Source organism: Macrotis lagotis, chromosome 7, assembly GCF_037893015.1.
Source record: "Macrotis lagotis isolate mMagLag1 chromosome 7, bilby.v1.9.chrom.fasta, whole genome shotgun sequence".
In the NCBI taxonomy this organism is placed as follows: Eukaryota; Metazoa; Chordata; class Mammalia; order Peramelemorphia; family Peramelidae; genus Macrotis; species Macrotis lagotis.
Genome location: NC_133664.1, coordinates 92,345,054 through 92,363,793, shown reverse-complemented (window position 1 = coordinate 92,363,793; position 18,740 = coordinate 92,345,054). Strand labels below are relative to the sequence as shown.

Below are 18,740 nucleotides of genomic sequence, written 5' to 3'. Positions count from 1 at the left end.
GAAATGTAATGTAGGGCGGCTAGGTGCTGCAATGGATAGAACACCGGCCCTGGAGTCAGGAGTAGCTGAGTTCAAATCTGGCCTTAGACAATAAATTACCTAGCTGTGTGGCCTTGGGCAAGCCACTTAACCCATTTGCCTTGCAAAAACCTAAAAAAAAATTGTAATGTACTGAAATTACACATCATATTTAAGAATTACATTGTATACTAATATGGAAATATGTTAAACATGATTGTACATGTATGACTATATCAGATTACTCCCCTCCCCTTGGGGAGGGGAGGGAGGTAGAAAAATGATGAAGGTTGAAAATTATCTGTATGTAATTAAAAAATAAAATAAAATACCATTATAAAAAGAATTACATGTATTATTCTGTTTATTTAAGTGAATGATGTTCATGCTGGACATTTTTGTGCTTTTGTTTTAAGGCATTGCTATCAGAGAGTCTGCAAAGGTAGTTGACCAAGCCCAAAGGAGAGTACTGAGGGGAGTTGATGACCTTGACTTTTTCATAGGAGATGAAGCCATAGATAAACCTACATATGCTACAAAGGTAAAATTGAAACAAAATCTTTCTTATTTCAAAGTGAGGGTTGATTGCTGATTGTGTTAATGGAAGGGAGCTATAGAATAATCAATACAAAAATGGTAATCTGCCAAGTTGGGGGGGAATTTGAAATGATTTTATAATTATTTTTGAATATATATATATATATACATATATATATATATATATTTCATCTGGGAAATAACAGTAAAGATAAAATAATGAAGTAGTACTTCCCCTCTAAAATTTATAATTTAAGTTTTATAAAGATAGATTTCTTTTTTCCTGTTTTAGGTTTTTGCAAGGCAGTGGGGTTAAGTGACTTGCCCAAGGTCACACAGCTAGGTAATTATTAGGTGTTTGAGACTAGATTTGAACTCAGGGCCTCCTGACTCCAGGACTAGTGCTCTATCTACTGTGTCCACCTAGCTGCCCCTAAGAGGGCAGATTTGTGGTAGATTCATTTTTCTTTTTTTCATAGGCTGATATAGCTTTAGAGGGGAAAAGGGCCTTAGAGGTCATTTATTCCAGTCTTATCTTTTTACAGATGCTGAAACTCAGGGATTAAATCATTTATGCAAGGTCTCCCTCACTTTATAGTCTTGACAAACTGATTTGAATGCAAATCCTCTGTTTACATATCCAAGGCTTTTCCCACCACATCACTGTATGGTTGAACTATTGTAGCATCTTTTGGAAGACTTGCTGATGCAGTCATACATATTTATTTTTATATATGATTTACACATTATCTTATGCTTTGAAGAAATATGTGTATATGCTCATGCCCTAGTTAAATAATCACAATTATCTCTTACATAAATATTTTATTTGTTTTAAAATTGTCCTTTAAAAATTATTACCCTACTAAAATTTTCATTTTTTAAATTTAATTTTTCATAATTTAAGGCAATGGGGTTAAGAATGATTTACCCAAGGTCACGCAGCTAGGCAATTATTAAGTGTCTGAGACCAGATTTGAACTCAGGTCCTCCTGCCTCCAGGGCTGGTACTCTATCCACTGCGAAACCTAGCTTCCCCCTTGCTACTAAAATTTTGCTGGGAAACATTCCTCCCACCCTCAAAGGATTTCAAGGAGAAATGAAGTAGGTGGTGTTTTGTTTATTCATACTTTTTGGCTTGAAATTTGATCGCTTTACTTTTTGAGTTAGGTAATCAAAAATTGCAAGGTGACAAGAGAGTCAGAGGTGTGTAAAAGACAACAAGTGATCTTGACTCAACTTCCAGACATTACTTTACCTAAATCCTTACATATTTTTTAATAACTACAGAGAAGGAAGCTTCTTTTGCCAGAACATTTCAATGACAAATAGCTCTTCTAGTGTAGAATCTTTATGTGCTATCTAAATACTCTCCTGATTCCATTAGAGACTATTATCCTCATTTTACTTTATTGATCCTTGGTTTTCTTGTCAGGAAACTGATGAAAAAAGAGGTTAAGTGACTTGCTCAGGGTCATGCAACTATCAAGTGTTGGAGTCCACATTTGAATTCAGATCTTCCTGAATCCAAGTCCAGCATTCTATCCACTTTGTCATCTAGCTGACTTATACTAGACATGTATAAATACACAACACAATAAAATATTTACTGGTCATAAGGTGACTGTTACAGATTTATTTATGAACAATTGATATCCTAGCTAAAATACAAGGGTTATCTCTGCCTATTAATATTATTGTTACTGTTTTAAGAAACTGAGAATTATACTAGGCTGTATAAAGAATGGAATATGTTTTTTAAATCAACAAGCATTTATTAATCATTTGTCACATACTAACTATGAAGGAAACAAAAGCAAAAAATAAAAACAGTTCTTAATCTTGAGGAGGTTATTTACTAATAGGAGTTTCTTTGGCCATTTAGAAATAATAATGATAGCTGGGAGCAGACCTCTTTCTATATCTAATTCATATATATATATATATATATATATATATATATATATATACATACATACATACATACGCACACATACATGCACACATATATATATTCTGATCAAAGGTTGCCAAAGTTGCTTCTGAATTTCTTGCAAAGAGAATTTGCTTAATAATGAGTCAAGGAAAGCAGATTTCTATTAGCCATTATTAATATCGTATTCTAGGTACATGTATATGGTGAGGGAAAGGATGCTTTGATGTTTAAGACGGTAAGACTTAGTTTTATTAAGTCTTCAATTCTTAGGAAGAGGAGAATCAATGAAACATTAAAAGTATTAAAAGATTAATAGAAAATTTCAGAGGGAAGTTCAAAAGTATGTATAAATTGGATAGTGTTATAACCACCCAGGTAAATTTACTTAGGAAAAAACCCTAAAGCTAACAGAGATTGTCATATAATTCTCTCTGTTCTTTGTATGAGGACATATTTATGTTTGTTCATGTTTAAATTTATGGTAATGAAAAAGAAAATTAAAAAAGAATCCATATAATGAGAAGTTAAAAAAACAATTTGAAAGGACCTTAGAAATCCTCTAGTCAATTCACCTTAACAGCAATTTATTAAGTTCCTACTATGTATCAAGAACTAGGTTTTAGAGAATCAAGAACAGGCAAAACAATCCCTGATCTCAAGAGCTTATATTTTGTGAAAAAGAAATTATATATATAAATAAAATGTAAATATGCACTAAATAATCTTGGCATTACGGGAGAACCCTAGTGTCTGGGGAGGAGGTGGTTAGTCAGGAGAGGTCTTGTAGTAAGAAAGGACACAGCTTGAGGCAGGAAGGGAGCCAGGCATTTCCAGCAGGAGTGTGTTTTAGACATGAGCAAAGGCAGGGAGATTCAAGAGAGAATGTCCTATATAGGAAACAGCAAATAGGCTAGTTCATGTTGGGAAATAATAATGTGAAATAAGTCTGGAAAAATAGGTTGGAATCTATTATGAAGGACATTAAATGGTTAATAGAGAAATTTATGTTTTACCTTAGAAATGAGAGGTGATGAAAATTGAGTTGAGTCTTTGTGAAGGAAGAGAAGGGAATGAACTTAAGAAGAGGATTAGTTAATAGATGGGGTGGTGATGGGAATGTTTGTCCTTCATTTTCAAAGAAGACCACAAAATCAAGGAGGTGATGCCATGACAAGAACATGAATTAGATTTGAGTGAGGGAGGCTGTGCTGACTCAACAATCTCACTTTATCCTCCAGAGCCATCTGAGTTCAGTGGTCAGATATGAATAAGGATGACTGGAGATGGCCCTGAATGTGAGACAATCAGGGTTAAGTGACTTGCCCAGCTAGTTAGTGTCAAGTGTCTCAGGTTGGATTCGAACTCCTGCCCTGCTGACTCCAAGGCCAGTGATCCATCCACTGTACCACCCAGAGATTACTCTTAGGTTCTGAACCTGGGTCATTGGATGAATGGTGGTATTCTCAATGGAAATAGGGTATTGGTGGTTTTGGGAAAGATGAGTTGAGTTCTTTCAGTTATATTTTTAATGTTATTTTAATCTCATCTTCTCTTGGCTAATATGCCATTATGGTTCTTAGCCAGTTCAATTAGCTAGTCAACATTTGAATGTCACCATTATGTGTGAGAAACCTCTATGAAGTATTATGGGACTATTTAAACTCAATTTCTCTTATCTTTGAGGAGTTATTTATAATTATAGGTGGAATTGGTTTCATAGATGAAATATTGGCTGAACATGAAGAAATGACAGATTTTCTTTACGTGTTTAGAAGAAAATAGGTTTGCTTTTGCTTTAATACAGTAGTCTCTGTTGTCACCACAATGTATAAGATAAATATGGTACTTAGTACTGAGAGGAAGAATATTATAGGTGGGGAGAGCTTAATTGTTTTTGATAGCTTTTAGCTGTCTCATATATATAAATTTAGCTCCCACAAAATAGACATTTGGTTTTTTTTCATAAACAACTTTTTAAGCTGTTATTGTCAGGCAGTTGTTCAATGATATGAACTAAAATTTTGCATATTTTGCTTTGTTTTTCATCAGTGGCCTATAAGACATGGTATCATTGAAGATTGGGATCTCATGGAAAGATTCATGGAACAAGTAATTTTTAAATACCTTCGAGCTGAACCTGAAGATCACTATTTTTTAATGGTGAGAATTTTGAACTAACAAGAATGAAATATTTTTTTGTGAATGCTAAAACTGTACAGATTTAAAGATCACATGCAATTTTAAAAAACAGAGAAATTCCTCTTAAGAATATCCTAATGGTAATGATAGGAATTCCATTTTTATGGTAGAAGAAATTGAGACAAGTTGTTATTTTCATATTTTCTTAAACCTTAAAAAAGTGATATGTTTGGTTTTACATTATCCTAATTTCTAAATCTATTCCTTTCCTACTTAGAAAAATATCCCTTTTTAAATTAAAAAATATTTAGACAGCCTCAGACACTTAGTAATTACCTAGTTGTGTGACCTTGGGCAAGTCACTTAGCCCCATTGCTTTAAATAAATAAATAAATAAAATGAAATAAATTAGACCTATCTCTTTTAACAAAACTATTCTGTTATCAGAGGGATTCATTTATTTATTTGGGAATTTTCTTTTTCTTTTTTTTTTATGAAGCAATGAGGTTAAGTGATTTGCCCAAGGTCACCCAAGTGTCAGGTGTTTAGGCCATATTTGTGTTCAGGTCCTCCTGACTCCAGGGCTGGTGTTCTGTCCTCCGCATCACCTAGCTGCCTCAGGAATTTGTTTCTTAAAAGCACGTTCTGTCAGGTTTTCTATTCTCTCTAACCCCTCTTACCTAAAATAAATTTAAACTTTCTGTAATTTGCACATTTTCCTCAAATCCATCAAAATTTCTATATTATTAATGTACTTTTAATATTTTATTCTTTTTTTTTTTTTGCAAGGCAATGGGTTAAGTGGCTTGCCCACGGCCACACAACTAGGTAATTATTAAGTGTCTGAGGCCACATTTGAACTCAGGTACTCCTGATTCCAGGGCCGTCGCTCTATCCACTGCGCCACCTAGCTGCCCCTAATATTTTATTCTTCATAATACTTGTGAAAGCTCCTTGGTGCCCCTCTTATTTATCAGAACTTTTTCTAGATCCTCTATTTACATGTGGCACAAAATCTCTTTATTTTTCCTCTTTCCCATGGTAGATTGTGTGGAAAGCTATAGAAAGGATCTTTCAGTGTTCTCTTATTCAGGGAGATGTACTGTATATTATATGTTTGTTTGTCATCCTCTTGAAGAGGACCATCATATCAAGGAAATGATGCCATGACTTGCAAGTGAATTGGATTTGAGTAAGGGGCGGTGGGGGGGGATCTGTGCAAAGTCCCCAGCCTCACTTTTTCTATGGTGTTGTCTAGGTCCAGTGGCCAGATATGGATCAGGACGACTGGAGGTGGCCCTGAACCACATTATATTGAAATATATATTGGCAGAAGGGCCTGGGACTTCTCCTTGGACTGTGCATAGTAACAAGGAAAAAAAAGAATATCTTTATTTGGTCTCATTGGTTAAAAGATTTATGAAGCAGTTCTTTGTTTCTTATATTCTTTGAAACTAATTTTGGTGATCAGGTAGTTTATGTGCAAGCTGCTCATATTAGAGTGCTCTGCAATTTATTAAGACATTGTAGCTTCTTTGTAGCAATCTCTTAGACTGGACATCCCTGTGTCAGTCACCTTTGGAGATGCTTCCTGGATTCATGCCTGAGCCAATAATGAAAGGAAAGTTATATCTCTCCAGAACACTCTTGATTTTTTGAAATGAGTGATATCCTTTATTAAGGAATATTATGATTTCTCTGTTAGAATTGGCAATCTGTTTTATTATACTTGTTAGCATAAGCATTGTCTTAAATGCTTTTAGGTTTTCTCAGTTTACATTTTCCAACAATATTTTCCCCAGAAAAATGCAAAAGAAATTTTATTGAATAACATTAAAAATTTTTTTTTGTAATTTATTTGCACTTGTGGTTCTATTTATTTAAGCAACTAGAACCAAATATATTATTATTTACTTGAAATAGTTGTTTAAAAAATAACTTTCAGGGGTGACGGAGTGGATAGAGCACCGGCCCTGGAGTCAGGAGGACCTAAGATCAAATCCTAGCCTCAGACACTCAGACACACACCTAGCTGTGTGGCCTTGGGCAAGTCACTTAACTCCATTGCCTTGCAAAAAAAAATAACTTTAATTTAGAATGTGCCCTGAGTTTGTTAAGATAAGGTATGCTACATTCTTGACTACTTTTGCTTAAACAAAATAAAGTTTTACAGAAAAATAAGAGGAATTTAGTTTGATAATAGAAGTTATAGCAGTCATATGCAAAATTATGTATTACCATGGATATAACTTTACCCTGCAATTATCATGGAATATCTTTTTGAGGATGAAATTAGCTTCATAATGGAAAATGCTTATATTATTTAGTGATCCAAATATTTAAAATGAAATATTATCATAAACTAGATATTTACAGTTAGAAGGAACTTATAATCTATCTGGGTTCATCTCTTCATTCTTTATATGAGAAGACTCAAACTTGAAGAGGCCAAGTGACCTGCCCAAAGATCTTGAATCTGAACCCAAGTCTTCAGACTCAAAAGTCTAGCTCTCTTCATAATTTATTATTACATTTTTTCCATGTAGATAAATTGTCAAATATTTCAAGTTTGAATTTTGAATTTTTTTAATGTTATGTCATGATTCTTTATTATCTCCTAGCTTTAAAATGTTTATAGAGATGATATTGATATAATTAATAAATTTTTATATTTATGGTTACTTTCAGTGATTTTTCTATAAGTATAATCTGATTTTTAAGACATCTTTTTACATTACAAAGATTTTTAAACTATGTATAAGCTAAGTGTTTACTTTGCTTTTGGGACCAAATTTTATTTTTTATTCAGAGGTCCAAGCTAAAGCATGAATTTTTTTAGCTTTAGACTGGTAGGAAAATTTTCTTTGCCAATTATCTTTAGCCTTGTGTGTAGATCTTTTTTTTTTTTTTAAGGTTTTTGCAAGGCAAATGGGGTTAAGTGGCTTGCCCAAGGCCACACAGCTAGGTAATTATTAAGTATCTGAGGCCGGATTTGAACTCAGGTACTCCTGACTCCAGGGCTGGTGCTCTATCCATTGTGCCACCTAACTGCCCCCTGTGTGATCTTCATCTCTGCTCTACTTCTTCTAAAAACATTAGACCTTCATAAAAGATTCTTTTTGCTGTTTTGATGACACAGCATAAATGTCTAGTTAAAAGAAATTATTATAGAATTTGTCTTTTGTTATTAGTTGTAATCTGTTGTAATTTTATCACTTATATTTAAAATGAGAAAGACTTGTTGATGTAATCTAATGTTGCTGTTTCATATAGAGTATTTTGATTTTTTTATATGAAGCTCACTTTTACTAATTTACTCACTAATTTACTATTAGAGAAAATAGTATAGTTATAGTTGAACTTGTTATGTATATGTACATGCACATATACATGCATACACATATACCTATATACTTATATATTCATTATGTGAAATTAATCTTAAAAGTTAAACAATGTTTGGATTAGAACCTTTAGGCAAACTATTGCTTTGTATTAGCTTTTAGGTTACGTATTAGTTTTAAAGGTTGATCATTTCTCCTATGATCAGGAAATAAATTAATTCTTTTTATAATAAGTAACCTTACTTGCTGAAATATTCTATAGAATTTCAAGCTAGTTTCTATACAAGAATTTCTGGAGTAGCCAAGTAGAAGGCTAGCTCATAACCAAATTGCATAGAACTTTTAATGTCTTTTGGGCTCTAGTTTCCTCACTTGTATTGAGAAAGTGTTGGCTTCACTTTAAAGTCTCTTATAGCGCCAAATTTTTTTATTTTAATTGTTTGAGATTTGGGAGAAGGTAGAGAGAAGGTTTATCAAAGTGATTCTTTTACAGACAGAACCTCCACTGAACACACCAGAAAATAGAGAGTACCTTGCAGAAATCATGTTTGAATCATTTAATGTTCCAGGACTTTACATTGCAGTTCAGGTAAAAAAAAACAATGTAATCTTCTTGTCTTAAATCTTTTTAGCCCTCTAACAGATGAATAAAATTGTCATTGTCAAGTTTGCTTTCTGTCTATCTTCAGAGTAGAAGAAAAGCACTAAATTATATTATGGACTCCCTTTGTGAACATGCCCAATAAAACTGTAATCATTGGAACTTTTCACTTTGCTGATGTCCCTTTTGATGGCATCATGGCTTTCTTTGTACAACTTTGTCTTGGAGAGCAGGGAAATATACTATGTAGTTATGTTCACCAAGATAAATGCTGATAATTTTTTTTTTCTATCTTAGTTTACAAACCTTGGTACTTTTTTTTCTTTTATTATTTTCTGGATATCCTAGGTCCTAGGAAATAGATTTTTGGGGATTTTCTAGTCTATTTTCTTTATTTGTATTTATTTTTGGGTAGTTTTAGATATATTGAATCAGATTTAAGACATTATATTAAATGACCCATAATAATGTTCTCTCATTTTGTAATAAAGCAAGAAGAAAAGATTTTTCTTCCTGTTGCCTCTGCTGTTTTTGTGAATGAATTTTATTTTGTAAAAAATATGGTGAAGAATGCTGTACAAATTATAAAGTTCTTGACCTAGTAATAGTTAACTGAAAACTGGATCCATGATAGATGTAAATATTATTATGCAATCTATCAGAATGTGATTGACTAAATTTGAACTGAGATTTTGAGGAATAGAGGGCTAACGAAAGGAAAGAGATTGATAAGTATGCTTTTCCTCCCTCCTCATAATTTGCTACTTTTCCTTTTATTTTCTTAGGCAGTTTTAGCTTTAGCAGCATCTTGGACTTCTCGGCAAGTTGGTGAACGCACCTTGACAGGAATAGTCATTGACAGTGGGGATGGAGTAACCCATGTCATTCCAGTGGTAGGTATATTAAAATATTTAGATTCTTGTAAATGGGTTTTTTGGTTGGGATAGAAAAAGAAAATGGAGAAAAAAAATCTCCATTAAAAAACTTTCTTTAAAATGAAAGAATTTTTTTCAGATGTCTTTTTAAATTTATAGTAGCACTCTAAAAAAAATTTGAATTTAAACTCCAAAGAAAGAGCATTTTCCACATACACAACAGAACACCAAAAGAAAATAGTATATGAAATTTTGAAACTCCATTTAATTTTGCTTGTATATTTAAAAAAATACATAATTCCATATTACTTTAAAATATGACCTACTTATTTGTGTTTCTTTATGAACTTTCTGTTTCTCTCTTCTCTGAAATGTAAAACAAGAAAAACCCAACTCTTGTAACTCATAAGCTTAGTTAAGCAAAGTGAATCTATAAAGTGGTGATGTTCAAAAATGTATGTCTCTTTTCCTCTACCTTCTGTCTGTTACTTACTATACTTTCATAAGAAGGAAAATAAACATCTTCTATAGACCTGGGTGATTTTTGCATTGAGCAGAGTTCTTAAAACCTTTCATTTTTTTTCCTTTAAAATATTATTCTTGTATTTATTGTTCTTCTAGTTCTTCTCATTCTCCTTTGTCAGTATATACTACCCAAAATTCTCCAAAATGATCTCTTTGTGATTTCATACAGGTTAGTAATTACATTCATGTATGGAATTTGTTCCTTTATTCCCTAATTGATGGACACTCCTTTACATTTTTCCCCCTTCTTTTATCCTAAAATACTCTAAAAGGGAAGCAGCTGGTATAGTGATTTTAGAGAGCTAGCCTTGGAGTCAGAAAACCCAAGTTCAGGTAAAGCTTATGACTCACACGAACTTTGTGACTTTGGGTAGGTCACAGCCTTTATAGTGATTCTAGTCAACTCTCTTAAGACTCTTAAGTTACATTGGATTTTTGGTCTGCGGTGCTCTACTCTGGCCCCACCTGTACATTGTCCTGTCATTTCCCCTACTCTACCCAAAACAAAAAAAGGAAAAAATACCAATAATGTGATAAAAATTTTATAAAACTGATTTGTGGTGAAGAGAGTACAATACTTTGTCATCTTGGCAGTTTTGTTGTGATAAATGACTCTCATGTGATTTAAGATATTTAGGCCCCAAACCTTGTTTTTATTGCTTCATGGTTATTTCAAAATATTATTGGTATCCATTTTGTATACAGTTTTGGGGACAAAAGCAAATTTTGGTCAGTTTATAATTTTTTTCTTGTTTTTTTTGGTTACTCAAACTGGTTGCTTCATATTTAATAGGATCCTGTTTTTTTTTTTTCAGTTTATTCAAATATCTTAAGGTATAGAAAGCAACAGAAAGGAGAATTAAAATTTTTCCTTGCAATAGAACACTTTACATAAAATCACTGGTAGTTTTGATAGATTTTGTTTCCTTAAATATTAAAACAAGGATCTTCAAAGTTGGCTTATGAACTTTGGTTCTCTAATTAGTCCAAGATGGGTATTATAAAATTGTAAGATTTACTTTGATTTTTGCTATATATCCCTTTAAGGAAGTGGAATGGGATGTGAAAGTTTCCAAATCCATTTAAAAAAACCCTCTTCCCTTTTAACTGATTTAAATTAATACCTTGTGATTGTGAACAAATAGCATCTTTTTTGCCAATTCAAATTTTGGACTGTTTTTCTGATTTCTTGACTTTTTCATTCCCATAAAAAACCATTGAAGTCAAAAGAGTGGCAGTTGAGAGGGATGGACACTTTGGGGCGATTGGGTGCTGCTGCCATTTCTCCTTTCTCTGGTTTCCTGAAAAAATAAAAAATATTCTTTGTTTTTTTTCCCAAGGAATGTGGATTTTTTATCTAGTTTTATCTAGTTTTATCTAGTGTGTTTTATCATAATTAAATAAAATTATAAATAATAAATGATAATTAAAATATTTTTATTTCATTCTCTAATTGCTCTTGATAACTATTAAGCAAATGATTTATAGATATCACAACTAACAATTTTAAGATTAGAAAGTTGCTAACATCTTAGCTTCTTTAACAGTTTGTTGCAATTATTTACATTTAGTGTTTACCTGATGATGTCGTCTTGAGAGTGATTAGTTCAGAGGTTCTTCATATTTTCTATGTTATGAACCCCTCAGGCAGTCTGGTGAAACCTGTGGATCTCTTCCCAAAATAAGGTGTTTTTTGATTTGTTTTTTTAATTTTAAATTTATTATTTATTTTTTAACATTTTTTCTTTTTAAGTTTAGAGTTCCCTCCTTCCCATATCCACTGAGAAGACAAATAATTTATCAACAATATAGGTGAAATGCAAAACATACTTCCATTCTAGCCTGTGTTTTTCATTACTTATCCTTCTCACCCTTTCTTATAGAACAATGGTATTGCATCACAATCAATATGCCACAATTATTCAGCCTTTCTCCATTGATTAGTCTTTTCTTTGCCATCACAAAAAGAACTACTATAAATATTTTTGTACTTATTGGTTGGTCCTTTTTCTTTTCTTTGCTCTCTTTGGGGTTTTGGTGTAGTAATGATATTGCTGGATTAAAGGGAGTACACAGTTTTAAAACCATTTGGGTATAATTCCAGATTGTTTTCCAGAATTGTTGGACTATTTCATTACTCCACAATTAATTCATTATTATACCTGTTTTCCCTCATCTCAGCATTTGTCATCCATTTCTGATAACTGTGAGATGGTACCCCAGAGTTGTTTTGCTTGTCTTCTTTTAATTAATAGTGATTTAGAGCATTTTTTTATGACTGTAAATAACTTTGATTTCTTTTTCTGAAAACTGCCTATTCATATTCTTTTTTTCCATTTATCAGTTGGGAAATGGCTCTTAATTTTTATAAATCTGACTCAGTTTCCTGTATGTTTGAAAAATGAGACCTTTTTCAGAGAAACTTACTGTAACATTTTTATATTACTTCATTGTCTATAGGTACCTTTTGGTAAAATGTTTTGTTCCTGATTATCTCTTTTAATTAGGTCTGTTTTTGCTTTTGCTTTGTCTGAGATCACGATGCTACCTCTTGCCTCTTCCCTAACACCACCCCCATTTCCCCATTTTTTTTTCCCTTAAAGTGAAGCATAATCAATTCTTCTCAGTCCTCTGTTTCAAACTTATTGTGGGATTCTGGTTTCTAATGCATTTTGCTAACTGCTTCTGTTTTATGAGTTAGCTCATCCCATTCATATTCACAGTTATCATTATTAACTATGTATTTCCTTCCATCCTATTTTCTTCTATTTATCCTTCGGTGGATTCCTTCAATTTCTATTTTACCTTTTGGATCTAAGTTACTGGGACAGTTCCTTTACAATTTCTTGAAATATGATGTTAATTATTTTGGTCAAACTTTCAGATTTTTCAGAAATTCTTAAATTATTGTGCTTTTCGTAAGTCTGTTGTTTTTCCATGGGATAGTTCACATTTTTTCTTCAATTTTTCATTCTTTTGACTTTGTTTTATTTTTTCTTGATGTCTCATACACTTTACTTGCCAAATTCTAATTAAGGAATTATCTTTAGTGAGTTTCTGTACCTCCTTTTTCATTTGGCTAATTTTACTTTTTTTTTTTTTAACCATTTGACCAATTCTGGTTTTTAAGATATTATTTTTTGTAGAACTTTTTGTGTGTTTCTTTTACTAAGCTCTTTATTATCAATAATTTTCTTACATTATCCTCATTTATTTTTTCCAATTTTTCTTCTATTCTTCTGCAATTATTTTTGTTTTGTTTTGTTTTAGATTTTTCAAGGCAATGGGGTTAAGTGGCTTGCTCAAGGCCACATGGCTAGGTAATTATCAAGTGTCTGAGGTCGAATTTGAACCCAGGTACTCCTGACTCCAAGGCCAGTGCTTTATTCACTGCGCCACCTAGCCGTCCCATCTTCCTACAATTCTTGTTGAGCTTGAGCATGATTAGCATTTTTCTTTGGGGGTTTGCTTATAAGCTGTTTTCACATTGCTGTTTTCTTTTTTCTCTTTTTTTTTAGGTTTTTTGCAAAGCAAATGGGGTTAAGTGGCTTGCCCAAGGCCACACAGCTAGGTAATTATTAAGTGTCTGGGGCTGGATTTGAATTCAGGTACTCCTGACTCCAGGGCCTGCACCACCTAGCTGCCCCACATTTTTGTTTTTTAAGTCTCTGTTTTGATTCTTTCCACCTTAGCTTTTTATGATCAATTTCTTTTTTTTGTTGTTTGCTCATTTCTCAGCTTATTTCTTGACTTTGAACTTTATGTTAAAGTTTTTACCTTGGGAATGGGGAAGCATTATGTCAAACCTCAGATTTTTCATGCTGCTGTTTTCAGAGTTAGTTCTGGGGGTCTGTAAGTTTTCAGTGCTTCCAAGGTAGTGTGATCTGGGAAGAGATGTCATCACTTCACTTCAGGTCTGTGCCCTGGTCTTTACTCTGTTCACCTGCAGCACTCCTCTCTACCTGGACCTGTGACCCACCACTGCTTATGGACAGTACAAGATGAAACCAGTGCTAGCAGAGGGTTCTTTTCAATCTTTTTCTGATTAGTTGTCTAAGAGTTCCTGAAGCTGCTGCTGCTGCTGTCATGGCTACTACTAATGAATGTTCCTGCTGTGCTCCATGTCTGCATCTATTTCTCATATGGACCTCCTAAATTGTCTAAGACTGAAAAAGTGTTTTGTTCTGACCATTTGTTGACTTTAACTCTCCAACATTTGATTTTAGGCATCTTTTTAAAGTTGTTGGGAAATTGGCCTATGCTGTACCATCTTGACTCTGCCCCCTAGAATAAAGTTTTTAAGTGCATAAAATAAAATACATTGCCTAACAAAGGAAAACAGAGGTTAGTAAAAGTAAAGATATGCTTTTTTTCAATCCAAATTCATGATTCTTCTTGATACCTAGTGTTGGCAGATCCCAGGTTAAATTTTTCTGCTTTGAAACAATGTGAAGATGCTTTAAATAATTTCCTTCCTGAGGTTAATTATCCTGAAGGCTGATTGGAGAGATACCTTTGCATTTTCTGATTTTTCTGGGACTAATTTTGGATCACCTAATATTCTTCTGAAATTAGCACTGGCTACCACTAGATTTACGGTGAATAGTATTCCTCAAAAATTGAGGAACTTTTGTTAATACATTGTGATAGTTGGTATCTCTCTTTTTCTTAAGCTTTATAGATAATTGTTCTCCTATGTGGATGACACAATGTAGTGGCCAAACTAGAGAATCTGTTTAAATATGAGACCAGCCATCTTTTGGTTAAGATAACATCGAGCAGGTAGGGAGCACAATGGATAGAGCCCTGGAGTCAGGAGGACCTGAGTTCAGATGCATCCTCAGACACTTACTAGCCATGTGACTTAGGCAAATCACTTAACCCTGTTTGCCTCAATTTCTTTATCTATGAAATGAGCCAACCACTCCACTATCTACATCAGGAAAACCCTAAATGGTGTCATGAAGAATCAGATACGACTGAAAAAAACCCCAAATAACTAAAGTAACATTGACTCATATTGCTTTAAATAAAAAACATATTGTTTTCTAGTCCTTGGAGTTTTAATTGATAACAATTTTCAATCGTTATTTTTAATAACTGCTCACATTTATATAATTTATAGTTTACAAAGCTTTATGCAGATCATATCTCATTTGATTCTTACTACATCATTTTTATAATAGAAGAAATTGAATCTCAGAGAGATAGATTACAAGTAGTAAAAGTTTTGGTTAGGACTTGAACAAGGTTTTTTCCTAAATCCAGTGGTTTCTCAGCCAAATCAAGCTACATTTTTTAGAAGTATAGCCAGTAGTAGATGTATAGTCAATTGCATTAACATTTTATTAATGGAAAAGTTTTTCTTTTAGTGAGAAGAAAACTTGTATTTGTTGGATATCATATCTTGTAAGTAATAGAATTTCTCAGATAGTTTTTGCTTAAACCCTCAAAATGAAAGCACTCTTTCCAGTTTCTCAGATTATTGAGGTTTTAGTTTTTTTAAAGCAATTTTTATGAGGTAATTTTTTTGGGTACCCAATATAATTCTTTCCACAAAGTAGAAATGGTTGATTACTAAGTGAACTGTATTCTTTTTTTTTTAGGTTTTTTTTTTTGCAAGCTAAATGGGGTTAAGTGGCTTGCTCAAGGCCAGACAAGTAATTGTTAAGTGTCTGAGGCCAGATTTAGTGAACTATACTCTAAGAAAAACTTTAAAAGAAATTTTTTTACCAATTATTTTTTTTCTTTATTCCTAGGCAGAAGGTTATGTAATTGGAAGCTGCATCAAACACATCCCTATTGCAGGTAGAGATATTACATATTTCATTCAACAACTCCTAAGGGAGAGGGAGGTGGGAATTCCTCCTGAGCAATCACTGGAGACAGCAAAAGCCATTAAGGTAAAATTAATGTAAAATTGGTCAGTTTGGGGATGAGAGAAATGGGTTTTGGATTTTGGGGAGGGTTATAATTTTTCTTTTAAGAATCTAATTAATGCTTCTCTTCTTATATTCCCCCCCCCTTATGTTGTAAATGCAAGCAGTACCCAATTTAAAAGTGGCTTATATTCCAGAAATTTAGTTCTCAGTCCATTTTTGCAATTCAGAATGTATTTTCCCATAGAAACAATTTTTAAATGATGGTTAGGATTCTAGAATAAACTAACAAAATCTGTTTGAACCCCCTATTAGTAGCTTCTATGTAGCAGAAATAGGACAGTTAGTAGTATTAAAATTCTCTGAAGCAGTCTGAGATTTGAATCCTAAGTTCTCTCCTTGTTTCTTTATGCTCCCTGTCCCCCACTCTTAGTCCTAAGAGGGAAATGAGTGAGAGAAGCTGAACAAATATTAAAATTGTAGAGGTAGATGAATGGGGATAATAACAGAAGGGAATAATAACCTCAGGAAAGTAACATGTAGATGAATTGAATTTATCACCTGACTTAATTATGCTAAAGGAAAGAGAGTTTAAAGAGTGGTAAAATCATTAAAGATACAGAGTTGGTGATTTAAGGGCAGGGCTTGAATTTAGATCTTGACTTTGAAGCCAGCTCTCTATACTAGAGAAGTTAAAAATGATTTTTTAAAGGGTTAAATAAAAATTGAATTCAGGATCTAAAATTAGTATTGTAAGTCTGAAACTGAACAGTCTAATCTTTAGTTTGAATAAGAGAATATATATTGGAAATTGATCTCCATGAATCCTAATGAAGTAATAGCCTTCAGTTTGCTGGGATTTTTTTTAGCACTCTACTTTTTGGGAAAGAGACAATTAAAAAAACAAAAGCTGATATCATGGATTTTAGTTTGGTACGGTATTATGACTTTCAAGAAAGTCCTAGAGCCAGTCCAGGGGGACAGGGAGGAGAGAGAAGCAAGGATTTTCCACTATGTTGCATACCTGCTGCATTTTCAGTCTTCTACAAAAATAATGTTGGCATTCATTGCAGGACTTAAAAAAAAAAGAATTGATTATGTTCACAGTACTTTATTAATTAAGTCAAGAATATAGACCCAAAACATTTTATCATTTCATTATTTCAAAATAGGACTTGAAGCAAAGAGCTTTTTTGGTCACTCTCATTAAACAAAATAACTAGTTAATTAAAAAACTGGCATTCCAGTATGTGATATTCTTCTGAATTGTTAAATGATACAAATTTGAGAATTTGACTTATGGTGTTAACTTTTTAGGCAGTTAAAAAAGATAGAAATAGTTTTAAAGAAAGATACAAATTTATCTAGTGTCTAATTTCCCTTATTTAAAAAGATAGGAAATCTTTTAAAGACTTAGTATGCATAACAAAGGTGGAGAAGTCCACAAATGAAATTATTCAGACATAGGTGGTTATTACAACAATTAATCCTTGGATATAAATTGGTATTAATGATTGTTGATCACCCTTTGCAAAAGTAGGGTTATCCATAGGGGAAACCATGGGATATCACTGGGAATATAATAAGTGAAAAAGGGTAAATATTATCTAGCCTTTCCCTAATTTCTCAAACTATGTTCCTAGAAATTTTATGTGTTGCTTGTATAGAAATTATGGTAACTTGGGGATGGGGGTAGAAACTGATGATTTTTTTCTCTAGGATTTGTGATAGAGAAAAAGAAAAAATTGAATATAGTCTTGATATGAACCCAAAATTTTAGAGGAGAGAGCAGATTTGAAAGGATTCATAGGAAAAACAGAACCCTAGTGACAAAAATAGTATGAAATTAGCCAAACCAGGAAAGATATGAAATTATTAAGAATGCAATGATAAAGACACCAAGAGAAGAAATTCCAGAGAAGTGGAGGAATTGCAGTTGTTTGACTGAACTGATGTGAATGCACAGAATTTACCAAATAACTTGAATTTTAGAAAGAAATGCACAGAAAATGGAAGCAAGGACAGATGAATGTGGAAGAGTGACATTCCATGAAAGACAGCAATACTGTAAGGAAGGGGAAGGTTAAACCCCTTTCCTAATTCCTCTTAAATTTATGGAGTCACAGAAACTAAGGATTTGCTATTAGAGACAATGAGGTATCAACATGTTGACACCTGAAGATTTCTTTTATAAAGTGCAACCTTTCTTTGGTGGAATTAAAGGGAGCAACTCCTTGGATAAGGAAACATACCTATCTTTGCTGGACTTTGAATAGGTCCTGTATGCATTGCAGTTTTTGACGAGACCTCTATCTGACAGAGTGATAGGAGGGGCCTTCTTTCTTCTCTCTGCCCCTCCATTAACCATGTAGTTTTTAAGGGAAACTATGACCAGTAGTAGAGACTCTATCCACTGAGGAGCAGAAATACACTCTCTAGACAGATGAAAGAGTATAGCAAGCAGTCTCCAGTAGTGGATCTTCTGGCATCAGAAAAGGGAGCCAGCTATGGAATCAAAAATGCCAATCTTGAAGATCTAGAATTGGACTGTGGAGAGAATCCCCTGAGCAGAGAAAGGACTTCTACACCCTGCAGTTCTGGAGTCATGAGCTGCCTTTGCACAGTTATTTCTGCCTTTGTGCTTCACTGCCTTTGTACTCTGTAACCTTGCTTCTGTAGACAGAATGTATTTGAGTGGAAGAGTGTGCCCAGTTGTATGGAGAGACTGTTTTGTGACTGCTGTTATTACTATGCCATTTTAATAAATTCTGTAACTAATTATATCTACTGACTGTGCTAATGGATGCACACAGGTAGGGATCAATGAACTATTGTGTTGTAGAACCACAGACTATTTCATAGAACTTGAGAGTAGCACTCATAGTC

The 18,740-nt window shown here is 33.2% G+C and overlaps 1 protein-coding gene across 1 annotated transcript in view; it reads left to right on the top strand.

Moving 5' to 3' along the window:
• ACTR3B (actin related protein 3B) overlaps positions 1 to 18,740 on the top strand; it is an 84,818-nt gene that overhangs the window by 20,890 nt on the left and 45,188 nt on the right. The window contains exons 3-7 of the mRNA XM_074193295.1: positions 435 to 559; positions 4,541 to 4,651; positions 8,468 to 8,563; positions 9,361 to 9,468; positions 15,735 to 15,878. Coding sequence (XP_074049396.1) covers positions 435 to 559; positions 4,541 to 4,651; positions 8,468 to 8,563; positions 9,361 to 9,468; positions 15,735 to 15,878 — 584 coding nt within the window. The remainder of the gene's footprint in view (positions 1 to 434; positions 560 to 4,540; positions 4,652 to 8,467; positions 8,564 to 9,360; positions 9,469 to 15,734; positions 15,879 to 18,740) is intronic.